This window comes from Macaca fascicularis, chromosome 16, assembly GCF_037993035.2.
Source record: "Macaca fascicularis isolate 582-1 chromosome 16, T2T-MFA8v1.1".
Classification (NCBI taxonomy): Eukaryota; Metazoa; Chordata; class Mammalia; order Primates; family Cercopithecidae; genus Macaca; species Macaca fascicularis.
In genome coordinates this window covers 81,898,692-81,914,482 of record NC_088390.1, presented here as the reverse complement: position 1 = coordinate 81,914,482, position 15,791 = coordinate 81,898,692, and the positions used below count along the sequence as shown (strand labels likewise).

General features: G+C 61.2%; 1 protein-coding gene across 11 annotated transcripts; it reads left to right on the top strand.

Moving 5' to 3' along the window:
• Nucleotides 1-337: 337 nt before the first annotated feature.
• Nucleotides 338-15,705, top strand: CASKIN2 (CASK interacting protein 2). Of its 11 annotated transcripts, none has more exons than XM_005584929.4 (20): nucleotides 338-415; nucleotides 1,559-2,094; nucleotides 7,587-7,638; nucleotides 8,371-8,468; nucleotides 8,921-9,066; nucleotides 9,156-9,251; nucleotides 9,337-9,467; nucleotides 9,637-9,745; nucleotides 10,118-10,226; nucleotides 10,398-10,492; nucleotides 10,971-11,232; nucleotides 11,352-11,473; nucleotides 11,562-11,622; nucleotides 11,736-11,827; nucleotides 11,993-12,103; nucleotides 12,195-12,296; nucleotides 12,428-12,566; nucleotides 12,701-14,182; nucleotides 14,271-14,493; nucleotides 14,791-15,705. In XM_005584929.4, the coding sequence occupies exons 2-20, from the start codon at nucleotides 2,001-2,003 to the stop codon at nucleotides 14,879-14,881; spliced, it is 3,615 nt and encodes a 1,204-aa protein (XP_005584986.3). In that variant the 5' UTR covers nucleotides 338-415; nucleotides 1,559-2,000; the 3' UTR covers nucleotides 14,882-15,705. The 11 variants fall into 11 exon arrangements, with proteins under 11 accessions (XP_005584986.3, XP_015294327.3, XP_015294328.3 ...); XM_015438841.3 differs by having other exon boundaries at nucleotides 1,436-2,094; XM_015438842.3 differs by having other exon boundaries at nucleotides 1,433-2,094.
• Nucleotides 15,706-15,791: the final 86 nt, after the last annotated feature.

Sequence of the window (15,791 nt, the reverse complement as noted above, 5' to 3'; positions counted from 1 at the left end):
AAGTCCAGGGCCCCAGGTCACCTCTGCCCCCCGCGCCCCCCGCGCCCCCCGCGCCCCCCGCGCCCCCCGCGCCCCCCGCGCCCCCCGCGCCCCCAGCGCCCGCGTTTCACCTGGGCGCATGCGCTGATTCGGTCAGCGCCCCCGGTCCGGGCGGGCGCGAGTTGGGGCGGGATCTGGCGCGGATGGGGGCGGAGCCGCCGGCGCTGACTGACAGCCTGACTGCGCGGCCGGGACGATCCCTCCGTTCCCGATCCGGCGGGAGGGAGGGGGGAGGGGCGGGATTTCCTGCGGGAGGCGCCGAGCCGGCCTTGGAAAAGGAGAAGGAGAAAGGGGGGCAGGGGGGGAGTGGGAGCCACCGTCCAGAGTGCCAGGGGCCGAGCAGGGCCAGCCGGACCCCGGCGGGCGGCCGGGAGAGGTGAGGCTGCGGGGCCCGCGCTGGAGGTCAGCGCCCATGGGGGCGGGCGCAAACTAACTTTTCTTGCGGGATCGGCGGGCGCCTCCATCTCCTCGCTCCTTCCGTCGTCCTCGCGCCCCTTTTTCCATCCTCCGCGTTTATACCTCGGGCACTTGGCCCGCCCGGCTTCTCCCGCCGCTTTGTTTCCCGGTGGGCCTGGGCTGGGCTGGACTGGGGGGTTGCGCGGCGCTGGAGGGACATTCCGGGGGGCGGGGGAGCCAGCCCGACCCCAGGCACTGACTGCCAAGGGCGTCCTCCGCCCGTGTCGGCCGCGGGCTCCGCGTGGGAGTGCCCCTGGGTTGGGCTTGGGACGTTTGGGGAGTGAGGGGTTCCCGGCCAGGGCCCCAGGCCTGCGCGGATCTCATGCCACAAGACTCTGGCAGTAAATTCGCGGCCACCGAGAAACTGACGTAAGCCTCTCTGCAGTGGAGTCCAGGGTCTGGGCTTCAGGTTCAGGCTTGGGGGGCTTGGGAGCCCCGTTTGTCAGCAGTGTCTGTGTCTGTTCTCTGCCCAGCTGCTCCTCCACCCGACACAAGGGGCGAGGACGGGTCAGCAACAGGTGCTGTGCAGCTTCCCTCTCTGGCAGGCAGAGCCCCCAGAAATGGGGGGCCAGAAGCACTTCATGCCCTCCGTTCACAAAGAGCCCTAGGGCTAGGGCATCCAGCCATTAAAGTGAAGCCTTGAAGCCTCCGTAGGGAGGAATCTGGGGGCTGGTGCCTTTGACAGGGAGTGACCCTTGCCCGCCTGCCTGTGCCTGACCCTCCCGGCCCCACCTCCTGGCCCGCCAGTTGTCTGTGGGTGTCGGAGCCTCGGGCTGTGGAGAACAGGCTGCTGGCCCGGCCTGCCCCAGTATGTCATGCTGCCAGGGCCCCTCCTGCCCAAGGTTGAGGTACTGCCAGGTGCCCTGGGGCCCCAGTGACTCAGCCTCCCCCTCCCAGAATGCCACCTCCCCGCCACCAATACTCCTCTCATGCACAGCAGCTTCCTCCGCACTTCAAGTGGCTCAGCATCACCATCGACTCCGAGGGGAGCCGGGGTGGCTTGGGGCTCCCTGAAGGTCTTGTTCTGCTCATCCTCTGCACTCCACTTCTGGGACCCTTGCAGGCTGTGGCCCAGCATTGGACAGAGGCCCTGTGCCTTTTCCTGACCCCTGAGACCAGTGCACCGCTGCTGCCTGAGGCCCAAGGGAATGCTGGCTGCTCTCTGGGTGGGCACTAGTGTTCCCCAGCCAAGCCTGGAAGATTGGTGTGCCTGGTCCCGGCCCATCCCGGAGCTGTCAGAAGCCACAAGCTGATATCCATCCAGATTTCCAGAGCCTCCACCCCTCAGAGACTGGCTTTCCTTTGTGTGGTGGCAGTTCACGGAGCATCTTTGGGAATATCCCTCAGCACCTGACGAGGAGCCGCTGCCTGGGATACCAGACTTGCTCCCCTGGAACCAGGAGCCCTCTGAGGGGCTGCGGCATGGCGTCCTGACGCCCCATCTTGGACCCGTTGCCTGCCTTTGCCCTGGACTCCTGAGCGCAGAGCTCAGCCCAGGAGCCAGGATGGGTCGTGAACAGGACCTGATCCTTGCTGTCAAGAATGGAGATGTGACCGGTGTGCAGAAACTGGTGGCAAAGGTCAAGGCCACAAAGACAAGTGAGTACTGGGTGGGACGAGCATCCCGCTGAGGCCCTCTGAGTGCTCAGTTCACAGAGGCTAGGGGGGTGTGGGGGGATGGGGGGGTGGGGGGATGGGGGTGGGTCATTGTGATCTGCATATTTGAGGAGGGTGGACTGTCTTGTTCTCAATAAGAAGTGCCTCTGTGTGAGAAAGCCAGAGAGAAAGTTGGGTCCCCCTTGCTGTGTGTCCTTAGGCAAGTCACTTAACCTCTCTGGGCTGCAGTTTCCTCGTCTGCAAAATGAGAGGGTTGAAGTACATTCATTCACATTGTTATCGAGTGCCTACTGCTTGTCACCCAGGCTGGAATACAGTGGCAGGATCTCGACTCACTGGAACCTCTGCCTTCTGGGTTCAAGCCATTCTCCTGCCTCGGCCTACCCAGTAGCTGGGATTACAGGTGTGTGCAACCACACCCAGCTAATTTTTAAAAATATTTTTGGTAGAGATGGTGTTTCACCATGTGGACCAGATTGGTCTCGAACTCCAGACCTCAAGTGATCCACCCACCTAGGCCTCCCAAAGTGCTAGGATTACAGGCATGAGTCACCATGGCTGGCTCAGGCTCTGTTCTGAGCACTGACCATAGTAGTGAACAAAACAGACCTAAATTCCTGTCTTGGTGGAGTTGCCTTCTAGCAGGTGGTCTTTCTGATGTGTTCTTTGGAGACATGAGGTTTCTGACGATGAGTTAGAGAAGACTGAATAGACTGAATAGATAGAACTTCATCCCTACCCCCAACCTCAAATGCATACATTCCAACCGGAGCATCTCTGTGTTTGTGTGTTTGTGTCTTAAGAGGATATCTATAAGATAGCTTTTTTTTTTTTTTTTTTTTTTGAGACAGAGTCTTGCTTTCTCACCCAGGCTGGAGTGCAGTGACATGATCTCAGCACACTGCAGCCTCTGCCTCCCAGGTTCAAGCGATTCTTCTGCCTTAACCTCCTGAGTAGCTGGGATTACAGGCGCCTGACACCACACCTGGCTAATTTTTGTATTTTTACTAGAGACGGGGTTTCACTATCTTCGTCAGGCTGGTCTCGAACTCCTGACCTCAGGTGATCCACCCGCTTCAGCCTCCCAAAGTGCTAGGATTACAGGCGTGAACCACCGCACCAGGCCACAAGATAGCTTTTAAAAAGGGAGTTGTACTGCTTAAAGAAAGTTCAACACTCTCTAACAACTTGCTAAAGTTTCTCTTCCCCTGACATGTTTGCCCTGGGGTGGGGTGTGGCCAGAGCTCATTTACTGGAAGTTTTCACCTAGCCTTGGGACCTGACTGGGCTGTGGGGGCTCCATGCACAAGTGGCCACACCTGAGCCCCTTGTCTTGGGTCCCTCTGTGGTGTGACCCCCCACAGGGAGAACAGACATCTGGGCTTCAGGGAGAGCTCTCTGGGCTGTCCCAAGAGGCCACTGGACTTGTCACCTTGAGATCCCAGATCAGCATGAGCAGGAGGTGGTTCCTGCCACCAGACTGAGGCAGGAGGAGTTCCCTGGATGGGATGGTCTCCTCTGGAGTTCAGGGGCTCTAGCCCCAAGGTACACCTTGGCCCTGTGCACAGGAAGGAGTACCCCAGGCTACCTGAACCCCTGGGGTATGGGTGCCAGAGGAAGGGCCTTAACCTCATGCGTCCACTGGCACGCCGGGGCAGGAGACGCAGGGCCTGGAGAGGTGGAGCCATGGGATGGTCTTTGTGCCTAGGGAAGTGGACACAGGGTGGGTGCCACTGGGGAGGTGCTAAGGAGGTCCCGGGGGAGGGCCCTGAGGTCCAGCAGTGCAGCCACTCCCCTCCTCTGTCTCCTCTCTCACCTCTGTGTTGTTTTTGGCAACCTGCCCAGTGGGGCCTTGGTCAAGCTGCTGCTGGCCTCACAGCTCTGGGGCCTCAAAGTGAGGCCCTAGGGAGGGCAGGAGGGAGGGGTTTGAAGGCTGGTGGCGGGAACTGCAGAGCCAGACTCAGGCTCTGAGAAGGTCCCTTGTGCCCAGTGGGAAACGTCTGTGGGGAACGAGGTCCCTTCCCTCAGTCCCAAAGGGGAGAATTCACCCTGCACAGGCTGTAGGCGCAGGCACAGCGTGACTGGGGCCTGGGATTCCTTGTGAGGCCCTGGCACTGTGCCTCCCCTCCCAGTCCTCTAAGAAGCTGGAGAGGCTGGTGACAAAAGTGAGATCACAAGGTGACATTTGCAAACCTTATAGTCTATGAAATATTATAATTTCCTCACTTGCCTGTGAGATAGGTATTTCAATATCCGTTCTGTAGATAAGGAAAGTGATACTCAGAGAGGGTTAGTGACTTGCCTAAAGTCACACAGCCATAGCATGGCAGAACAGAGGCAAAGCTACACCCTGTCCCCTGTGCTCCACACTCAGCTGCCCATCAGAATTACCTAGGGATTGTTCTGTTCTTTTCTTTTTAAAGAGATGGGGTCTCACTTTGGGAGGCTGAGGTGGGCAGATCACTTGACGTCAGCAGTTCGAGACCAGCCTGGGCAACATGGTGAAGCCCCGTCTCTACTAAAAATACAAAAATTAGCTCAGTGTGGTGGCGAATGCCTGTAGTCCTAGCTACTCTGGAGGATGAAGCAAGAGGATCGCTTTAACCTGGGAGGCAGAGGTTGCAGTGAGCTGAGATTGCACCACTGCACTCCAGCCTGGGCAACAGAGCAAAAGTCTGTCTCAAAAAAAAAAAAAAAAAAAAAGATAGGGAAAGAGATGGAGTCTCACTATGTTGCCCAGCCTTGAACTCCTGGGCTCTAGTGATCCTCCTGCCTCATCCTCCCACCTCAGCCTCCTCAGTGGCTAGTACTACAGGCAGTGCCACCATGCTGGCCTAGGGATGGTTTCAAAAGTGCAGACTGGGCCAGCCATGATGGCACACACCTATAGTCCTGTTGGCCCTGTGCACAGGAAGGAATCCCCCAGGACTCCTAGTTAGCCTAGAAGTTTGAGACTGGCCTGGGCAACATAGTACGATGCCATCTCTACAAAAAAATTAAGAAATGATCTGGGCATGGTGGCACACGCCTGTAGTCCTGCCTATTCAGGAGGCTGAGGTGGGAGGATCGCTTGAGTCGGGGAGGTCAAGGCTGCAGTGAGCCGAGATCGTGCCACTACACTCCAACCTGGGCAACAGAGCAAGACCCTATCTCAGAAAGTAATACATAAATAAAAATAAAAGTGTAGACTTTGAACTCTCCTCAAAATCGGACTCATCACAGAGGGCCTGGGACTCTGTGAATCAGAAAGTTCTCCCAGTGATTCTGATACAGTTGTCAGAAGTGAGGCTGAGGACTGTTGCTCCATATCACAAGAAGGCAAAGGAAACTGCTAAAAGGGAGTTGTCAGGGCTCCCCTTTTTCCTTCTGGGGGTTAGCTAGAGCTTTATAGCTATCCAGAGAGAGAACAGGGAGGCGGGAGGTGCTCCCTCAGCCTCCTGCATTTGATATCAGGGCAATTCCCTGCCCCCACCCAGGTCCTCTTCAGGGAGCAGGTGGCTGAGAGAAGAGGGGTACAGTTGCCCTGGCCCTGCTCCCCACCCCTCGCCGTACCACTCCCTTTTCTGAACAATCTCCTTCTTTGGCCAGAGGAAATGGGGTATGCTGGGGCGGCCGGCTGAGCTCACATCCTCTGCCCGGGAGCCTAAATCAGGAGCCACCCTTCCACCCCCAGCACCAGGCCCGGGAAGAAGGTTGTACCGCAGGGGAAGTGCCTGGAGTCACTGCCAGGAACCGAGACCCTCTGCCCTCCCGCCAGGGTCCCCAGCCCGGTCGCTCTGAGCCTCTTCCCCACCGCCTTTCCGGCCATTGTTCTGTAAAGAACGGAGCCACCCAGCCTGGCCCTTGCCCTGTTCCTGTCCTGCCTGTCACGTTGTCCTGCCCCTCCCTGGAGGGACTGCATCCCGCCACCCAGCTGCCTCATCCCAAATTGTCCAGGCTATTGGAGGAGGAGGGCTAAGGGAAGCGTGGGCGGCTTGAAGGGCGCTCTGTGTCTCTTCCCTGCTGACCACATCGTCTCCACTGGGGCTCAGAGAGGTACCGAGGCAGGCCAGGGTCACACAGCCAGAGTGAGCATTTGAACTGAGCGCTTCTGCTTCTAGAGCCTCTCTTCTTCCTACTGCCTCAAATGGTTCTGTATGACAAGGACTTTCCAAGGGGACTGGAGGAAAATGGAGGTCTGTGTTTCTTCCCAGTGGCCACAGCCCCTTTAGCGTTTTGTCCCTCCCTGGCTCCGTCCTTACCTTTGTGGCACAGTGTCCTTCAGCTTGGCCCTCAGTGTAGCTGTCCCCTCCCTCTGTGCCATGCTCCCCACTGCCAGGTTGGTCCCTCCCCTCCCTGTTGGAATGAAGCCCTGTCCTGCCCAGGCTACTGGGGTATTCGGGGGCCCACCGGAGCCTGGGGGGCAGGCCTGGGCCAGCACGCTTGGCACTCCGCCCGGCCTGGCCGAGCCAGGCCCACTCCTTCCCTGCAGGGTGGGTTCTAGCAGGAGGCAGAGGCCGCCCATGACGACAGGCCTTCCTTCCCTCCCCAGCGCTTCAAGAACCACTCCCACCAGTTCCCTGGCTCTCACAGGGAGCACACCTGCCTGAACCCTGCCCCGAGAGGGGGTGGCCCCAGCTCCTCTTGCCATCAACCTGCAGAGTTGTTGTCCAGGGCTTGGACACCTCAGCTAAGACCCTGTAGGTGTGAAGTCAGCAGTAGCAGTGACTCCCTGGGCAGTCTGAGCACCCATGGGTATCCCAATGGGGACAGTGCGGGCCCTGTGCCAGCTCTTGTTGGTGGACCATCACCCTAACATCGGGATGGTATTGGCCAACACGTCAGGAGGGCTAGATGGTGAGAGCTCCTGTCTTTGCATATGACAAGGTCAGGCACTGTACTCACAGCCCTGTGAGCAGGTTCTGATCAGCTCATTTCACAGTTGAGGACACTGAGCCTGGGAGGTTAAATGACTTGTCACAGTCACACAGCTGGCGCCTGGCAGAGCCAGTGTTGGGTAGAGGTCTTTCTAATGTCACCTTCCCCGGGGATGCCCCAGGACTGGGCATCGTGGCCTGCCCTTGAATACCTAGTGCCTCTTTCCTTCTCTCCCCTGGCCCCTTGGTCCAGTAGGACAACGTGACCAGCTGCCTGGCCCATTCAGGCAGGAATGCTAACCATGCACACCGTGGGCCTGTCCACTGAGGGCACATGGTGCCAGTCCCACCCCCCGCCCCCTTTGGCTCTATAAACAAGCGGGGCTGGGGCGAGGGGAAGCCAGCCGACTGCCGCAGCAGCAGCCTGCCCTCACTGCCCTCACGCTGCTGGGCCGGTGGGCCAGGGTGGGAAGCCACGGGGACGGGACGGGCGAAAGGCCATGGGGCAGGTGCTTTCCTGCATGCCAAGAGGTCAGCCGGGCTGCGACAGGCGGGGGGAGGGATGCTGGGTGAGGGCAGTCATCTGATGGCCCTGACACCTCCTGCCCTGACTCCCAGAGCTCCTGGGCTCCACAAAGAGGCTCAACGTGAACTACCAGGACGCTGACGGGTGAGTGGGAGCCCCGTCCCTCTGCAGAGCTGCCGGGTGGGGCCGGCAGAGCCCCGGGGGTGGGGCTGGAGGGAAAGACCCTGAGGCCCAGAGCCCTTTTCCCTCTCAAACTTGGCCCTGGAAGTGTATTTGCTGCGAGCTGTGGGTCCTGTCCCTAGGCTGGAGGGAGGGGGCACCCGCCCGCCCGTGGAGTTAGCGCTGAGTGAGGGGAGGGGCCTTGGTGCCCCTCTGCGGGGCCTCCTGGGGTCAGATTCCTTCGGGGCCCCCTTTTCTCCCTGGAGGGTAGGAGCCCTCAGGCTTCTGCTCCCACGGCCCCCTCCCCTGGGCCAGCTGGGACGGGGGGGGGCGAGACAAACGGGCTTCTCAGCACAGACACTGAGCTCTTTCATGCTGTGGCTCAGCCACTGCGCTCCCACGGCAGGGCTGGCAGGGTGTGGGGGGGATCAGCCACTGCGCTCCCACGGCAGGGCTGGCGGGGTGTGGGGGGCTCAGCCACTGCGCTCCCACGGCAGGGCTGGCGGGGTGTGGGGGGATCAGCCACTGCGCTCCCACGGCAGGGCTGGTGGGGTATCTGGGAGCCAGCCACTGCGCTCCCATGGCAGGGCTGGCGGGGTTGTGGGGGTGTCAGTAACCCATCCCTGCCAGCTCCAGGATAGGTTTGGGTATGGAAGACCAGGATTTGAGGGTGGGGGCTGCCCACCAACACCCCAACTTTGTGTCCTCCCACACCAGATTCTCTGCCCTCCACCATGCTGCGTTGGGGGGCAGCCTGGAGCTCATAGCCTTGCTGCTAGAGGCTCAGGCCACTGTTGACATCAAGGACAGCAATGGTGAGACCCCCATGTGCCCCCGACTCCCACTCCAGGCAGGTAGGGGCCCTACCCAGACCCTGGGACCAGAACTTGCTCCCATGACAACGTAGCAATGCTAATAGTTGTTAGCACAGCATCTCTGGGCTTGCAAGTGGCTTTTCCCTGTTTAATCTTCACAGCCTTCTTGCGCAGGGGACTGGTACTAACATCCCATTATTCAGATGAGTAGGTTGAGGCTCAGCGAGGTTTTGCTGCTGTCCTGGGGTCATCATGATCCGTGATGGGCACAGCAGGACTCTGGCTTCAGCCCTGTCAAGCCGGACCTCTTCCTAACCACACCTGGATGAAGCCAGCATTGCATCCCCTTGGGCTCTGCCCTCCCAGCTGGGCTTGCTCCATCCTCTGCTCAGTTCCTCTCCACCCCCAAGGCCATCCCAGGACCTCCCTCAGAATCGCTTTCCTCCTGCCAGGCATGCGCCCGCTGCACTACGCAGCCTGGCAGGGCCGGCTGGAGCCTGTGAGGCTGCTGCTGCGCGCCTCTGCGGCTGTCAATGCCGCCTCACTGGACGGACAGATCCCCCTTCACCTGGCCGCGCAGTATGGACACTATGAGGTGGTACGTGAGGCCGCCCACAGGGGCGTGGCACGGGGCGGGGTGGGGTGCCGGACAGGCCAGGCCCCCTCACTTGGCTCCCCCCACCCCAGTCAGAAATGCTCCTCCAACATCAGTCCAACCCATGCCTGGTCAACAAGGCCAAGAAGACACCCCTGGACCTGGCCTGTGAATTTGGCCGACTCAAGGTGAGGCCCGCAGCCCTGGGGTGCTGGGTCCTGGACGTCTACAGGGTCTCAGGAGGAGGCTCTAACTGGGCGCTGGGTGCTGCAGGTGGCCCAGCTGCTACTGAACAGCCACTTATGTGTGGCACTGCTGGAGGGCGAGGCCAAGGACCCTTGTGACCCCAACTATACCACGCCCCTGCACTTGGCTGCCAAGAATGGCCACAGAGAAGTCATCAGGTACTCTTGGGGTCCCCCCGCTTCCTCTTCACCTGCCTGCAGGACAATTGGTGCCCCTCAGTGCCCTCCCCTGCTGCCCTCATCCCCCAGGCTCTCCATCTCCCAGGCCCCCAGCAGTCAGCACCCCCTCCTGCCCCACCTCCCTTGTGACTCCCCTTGTCCACTGCAGGCAGCTCCTGAGAGCTGGGATCGAGATCAACCGCCAGACCAAGACGGGTACGGCGCTCCACGAGGCCGCGCTGTATGGCAAGACCGAGGTGGTGCGGCTGCTCCTGGAGGTGGGTGTGCGCCCCTGCTCCCTCGCAGGTGTCCATGGAGCCTCTGCCCTGTGCCCCAACTGGGCTGGGGAGGTACAGGACGGAGGACTCCAGCATGGTTTTTGCATTAGCATCAGGGAAGAGGCCTGATTTCCTTCTGAATGGTGCCGAGGCAGTGCAGATGGATCGGGGGCAGACCAACCTGATTGGCACCCCAGATGTGCCTCTTACTAGCTGAGTGAACTTGAGCTTGTCCTTGACTGAGTCCCTGAGCTTCTATTTCCTCATCTGTAAAATCTGAAAATAATAGTACCTATGTCCCGGGTAGCTGAGAGAATCGGGTGAGGAGTGTCAAAGTGCCCAGTGTGTGCTCATGCGATGCTGTGCACCCAGGGAGGTGTGGACGTGAACATCCGGAACACGTATAACCAGACGGCGCTGGACATAGTGAATCAGTTCACCACCTCCCAGGCCAGCCGGGAAATCAAGCAGCTACTGCGGGGTGAGTGCGGGGGAGGATACCCTGCCCAGGGGGGCCTGGAGCTGCTCAAGTAGGTACCAGGATGTGGAGGGGGAGTGGACGTCCCTGGGGGAGGGTTGTCAAGGGGATGAGGGGTGGAAAGATGCCCTAAGGACCCTTAGATGACACCTGTCCCCCGCCCCATTCTCTTAGAGGCCTCAGGGATCCTGAAGGTCCGAGCACTCAAAGATTTCTGGAACCTCCACGATCCCACTGCTCTCAATGTCCGGGCAGGGGATGTCATCACGGTGAGGGACCCCAATCAGGCATTGCAAATACAAATGATTGCTGTTACTTATTTGGGTACCCGCTATGTTACCAGGTTCTGATCTGAGGTCTCTATATGTACTCTCATTTAATTCTTCCCAAAGCCGGGGAAGGCAGTGCTATTAGCATTTCTTCTTTAGAGATGACAAAATTGAGAATTAAACAAAATAAAATCAAGAGAAATTAAAGTGACTTGCCCAAGGTCACACAGCTAGCAAGTAGTGGAGCTGGGATTTGACCACAGGCTGCCACTGGGGCTTGCCCTGGAGGCACGGGGGAGATTGAGCTGGCTGCTGGCAGCAGGGGTGGAACTTGGGCCAGTGTGGGCATCAGAGGCTAACTCCTCAGGGGTAGGGGAAGAGCTGGACCAGGGTTGCCGGACCGCAGCTGTAGAGACAACTGTTTGCCACTTGCCTGGTGCTGGGAGTGACCGTCCTCACTCCCCACCCCTGGCCACAGGTGCTGGAACAGCATCCCGACGGCCGCTGGAAGGGCCACATCCACGAGAGCCAGAGGGGCACAGACCGCATAGGCTACTTCCCCCCGGGCATTGTGGAGGTGGTCAGCAAGCGGGTGGGCATCCCTGCAGCCCGCCTCCCCTCCGCACCTGCCCCCCTGCGCCCAGGCTTCTCCCGAACACCACAGCCTCCTGCTGAAGAACCCCCGCACCCTCTTACCTACAGCCAGCTCCCTCGGGTGGGCCTCAGCCCAGACAGCCCAGGTACCTGCTCCCAGGGGGCAGTGCTGGGCACTGTGTGGGCGTGTGGCCTGGGCAAGCTGCCAGTCAGCTGTCAGCAGCATCCCTTGGGGCTCTGACCCTTTGGCTTCTGCCCCCCACAGCAGGTGACAGGAATAGCGTGGGCAGCGAGGGCAGCGTGGGCAGCATCCGCAGTGCCGGCAGCGGGCAGAGCTCTGAGGGCACTAACGGCCACGGCCCTGGCCTCCTGATTGAGAACGCCCAGGTAGGATGGTGGGGTCACGGACCAGGGCAGGGCTCACCCCCAACTGCCAGTTCCCCACATGCTGAGTTGGCTCCTGCCCTGTTTCCAGCCACTGCCCTCAGCTGGAGAGGACCAGGTGCTGCCAGGACTCCACCCACCGTCCCTGGCAGGTAGGAAGGGTCAGGGGACCTGGGTTGGCTAGGAGAGGTGCAGGTAAGGAGGCCGAGGATAGGCACCCCTTCCTCCTGCCACCTCTCCATTCCATTTTTCTCCCTCCTTGAAGACAACCTGAGCCACCACCCTCTGACCAACTGCCGCTCTGGGGAGCAGATCTTCACCCAGGACGTGCGGCCGGAACAGCTGCTGGAGGGGAAGGTGTGACCTCCATTGGGGTGCACTGTGGGCCTTGGGGTGGGTAGGGCAGGGGAGATGCAAGGGCCTCTGGACTGAAGCCCCACTCAGGCAGGCCTTGAGCTCCTGGTGGGGGCTGGGGCCTTGGTCCAGCTTCTGCTAATTCTGCCGCCTTCCCCCACCCCGCAGGACGCGCAGGCCATTCATAACTGGCTAAGCGAGTTCCAGCTGGAGGGCTACACTGCCCACTTTCTGCAGGCCGGCTATGATGTGCCTACCATCAGCCGCATGACGCCTGAGGTGGGTGCTGCAGCTGGGAAGCAGTGCCCAGTGGGCAGGGGAGGGCCCAGCAGGCAGGGGAGGGGCCTGATGGCCAGACTGTGTGTGGCAGGACCTGACGGCCATCGGGGTGACCAAGCCTGGGCACAGGAAGAAGATCGCCTCCGAGATCGCTCAGCTCAGCATCGCCGAGTGGCTGCCCAGCTACATCCCAGTGAGCCATCAAGGGTGACTGGGGAGTGGGGCATGTGCTGTCACCCTCAGCTGTGGCTTTGCGGTGCCTTTTCCCCTCTGGCTGGGGGCAGAGGCTGGCTGGGAGCTGTTCTGAGGACGGTGTTCTTCCAGACGGACCTGCTGGAGTGGCTGTGTGCACTGGGGCTGCCGCAGTACCACAAGCAGCTGGTGAGCAGTGGCTACGACTCCATGGGGCTGGTGGCCGACCTCACCTGGGAGGAGCTGCAGGAGATTGGGGTCAACAAGCTCGGTAAGGACTGCCCTGAGGCCCGGCTGGACCCCCACCTGCCTCCGGGATCTCCAAGAGGAGAGAGAATGGGACCCAGCGGTGACCAGGACAACCCCAGCCCCAGCTAACCTTGCCACTTCCGTCCCCCATGTCAGGGCATCAGAAGAAGCTCATGCTGGGGGTGAAGCGACTGGCAGAGCTTCGGCGGGGCCTGCTGCAGGGGGAGGCCCTCAGCGAAGGCGGGCGCCGGCTGGCCAAGGGTCCGGAGCTGATGGCCATCGAGGGGCTGGAGAACGGGGAAGGCCCAGCTACGACTGGCCCACGGCTCCTCACCTTCCAGGGCAGCGAACTAAGCCCAGAGCTACAAGCGGCCATGGCAGGGGGTGGCCCTGAACCACTCCCCCTTCCACCTGCCCGCTCTCCCAGCCAGGAGAGCATCGGGGCACGCTCACGGGGGTCTGGCCACTCACAGGAACCGCCTGCCCCACAGCCCAGCAGTGGAGATCCCAGCAACCCCCAGGAGAGGAACCTTCCAGAGGGCACAGAGCGGCCCCCTAAGCTTTGTTCCTCACTTCCTGGCCAAGGACCCCCACCCTATGTTTTTATGTACCCCCAGGCCTCACCCTCTAGCCCGGCCCCAGGAGGGGCCCCACCTCCTGGCGCACCCTGGGCCTTCTCCTATTTGGCTGGGCCTCCTGCCACTCCCCCAGACCCGCCTCGACCTAAACGCCGGTCCCACAGCCTAAGCCGCCCTGGCCCCACGGAGGGGGATGCTGAAGGGGAGGCCGAAGGGCCGGTGGGCAGCGCCCTGGGCAGTTATGCTACCCTTACCCGGCGGCCAGGACGAAGCGCCCTTGTCCGGACCAGTCCCAGCGTGACCCCAACTCCGGCTCGGGGGACTCCTCGCAGTCAGTCCTTCGCCCTGCGGGCCTGGCGCAAAGGCCCCCCGCCCCCACCCCCCAAACGCCTCAGCTCCGTCTCTGGCCCCAGCCCGGAGCCACCTCCACTAGATGGGAGCCCAGGGCCCAAGGAAGGGGCCACAGGGCCCCGAAGGCGAACACTGAGTGAACCCGCTGGCCCCTCAGAGCCCACTGGCCCACCTGCCGCGGCTGGGCCTGCATCAGACACAGAGGAGGAGGAGCCAGGCCCCGAGGGGATGCCCCCATCTCGGGGCAGCTCCGGGGAAGGGCTGCCGTTTGCAGAGGAAGGGAACCTGACCATCAAACAGCGCCCGAAGCCCGCTGGTCCCCCGCCCCGAGAGACACCCGTGCCTTCTGGCCTTGATTTCAACCTCACGGAATCAGACACTGTTAAGCGGAGGCCCAAGTGCCGCGAGAGAGAGCCGCTGCAGACCGCATTGCTGGCCTTCGGAGTGGCCAGCGCCACGCCTGACCCCGCTGCCCCCCTGCCTTCCCCAACTCCTGGCGAGTCTCCTTTAGCTTCTAGCCCTCCCCAGCCCGAGCCCAGCAGCCTTCCAGCCCAAGGAGTTCCAACCCCCCTTGCTCCCAGCCCTGCCACGCAGCCTCCGGTGCCACCCTGCCCAGGGCCAGGTCTGGAAAGCTCAGCTGCTAGTCGGTGGAATGGGGAGACAGAACCCCCGGCCGCCCCTGCCGCCCTCCTCAAGGTGCCCGGAGCAGGTAAGAGGGGAAGCCTGTGGGAGAGGCACTGCTGGCAGGGTTATGTCTGGCTCAGCCAAGTCCCAGGCCAACCATTTTGTCTCTGCAGGAACAGCCCCCAAGCCTGTGTCAGTGGCCTGCACCCAGCTGGCATTTTCTGGCCCTAAGCTAGCGTCCCGGCTCGGCCCCCGCCCGGTGCCTCCTCCACGGCCTGAGAGCACTGGGACTGTGGGCCCAGGCCAGGCCCAGCAGAGACTAGAGCAGACCAGCTCGTCCCTGGCAGCTGCACTGAGAGCCGCAGAGAAGAGCATTGGCACGGAGGAGCAAGAGGGGTGAGGGGGGCCGGATGGGGAGGGAGAGAAGGCTGCGGAGAAACGGCGCTCCCTGCATCCTCTGCCCGGGGACCATGGGGATGTTGGAGGGGGACACTGCAGGCACTAATGGGATAAGAGGCCAGGTGTTGGACTCACCCAGATAAGGGAATCTTGGTGGCTGCCATTTAGGAGGCACATGAGCCTGGCCAGTCCCTTGCCTCTCTGAGCCTCTGGGAGCTATGACAGCTCCCTGCCCCAGGGCCAGTGGGGTACAGGCCAGTGGCTAATCTGACCGCATCCTTCCCCTTGCTGCAGCGCCCCCAGTGCCTCCACCAAGCACATTCTGGATGACATCAGCACCATGTTCGATGCCCTGGCTGACCAGCTGGACGCCATGCTGGACTGAGCCCTCCAGCAGTGCCCACTGTGACCTGCCGAAGTCCACTGCCTTTGCCCCAGCACAAAAGAGGCCCCTGCCACCCTAGGGATGGGCCAAAGGCTGGTCAGGCTGAAGCGCCCCTCCTAGCAGGGCCCCTTCCCACTCCAAGCCAGCGGCTGTGGGCACCGCAGCTCTCCTGGGGCAGCCCAGCTTCTCAGAACCTGACTAGCGAGGGGCCTCCGCTGCATCTCAGCCAAGCCCCTCCCAGGGTGATCTGACCGACAGCCCTGCTCCTGGACAGGGACCCTGGTAAGAGCTCTCTCCTCAGGGAGGAAGCGGGGATGGGGCTCTGGGGGTGCTTTCTCTGTACCCCCCAGCCTGTGTCCCAAGTTGTTATGCCAAGGGAATGCCTCTTGCCACCCACCATCCTGCCCAGGCCCTGAGAGGCTGGAGAAGGCATGTGTCTGGCCGGGCCCCCTCTCCGTAGGTGTACAGAGGACATGTAAATACACAGCGGTGGTGCCCAGGCAGCTCCTGCCCCCGCCTTCCCTCACTGAGGCAGAGCTAGCAGGGGTGGGAGGCAGTGGGGTTAACAGATCCCACAAGTCCTAACTTTTCAATTGTAAATGTTATTTTTTAAGCAGAGAGAAATGCATATATTTTAAATGGAATTTATTCTATCTATTAACTGCCTGAGAGGACACAATGGGGGAGGGGCTTCGGACCATAGCAGGAGCCCCGGCTGCCCACCTGAGGGCAGGGAGAGCCTGACCCCGTTGGCCCAGGCCCTGGCTCTGTAACCATTAACCTCTTCCCCCAACTAACACCAATGAAAACACCATTCCACGTGACTGGGCTGTGTGTTTGCCTCTGTGACATGGGGACCCCTGACCCCAGGGGTCTCGCCTGAGCCAGACCTGAGGGACCCACCAGCGTA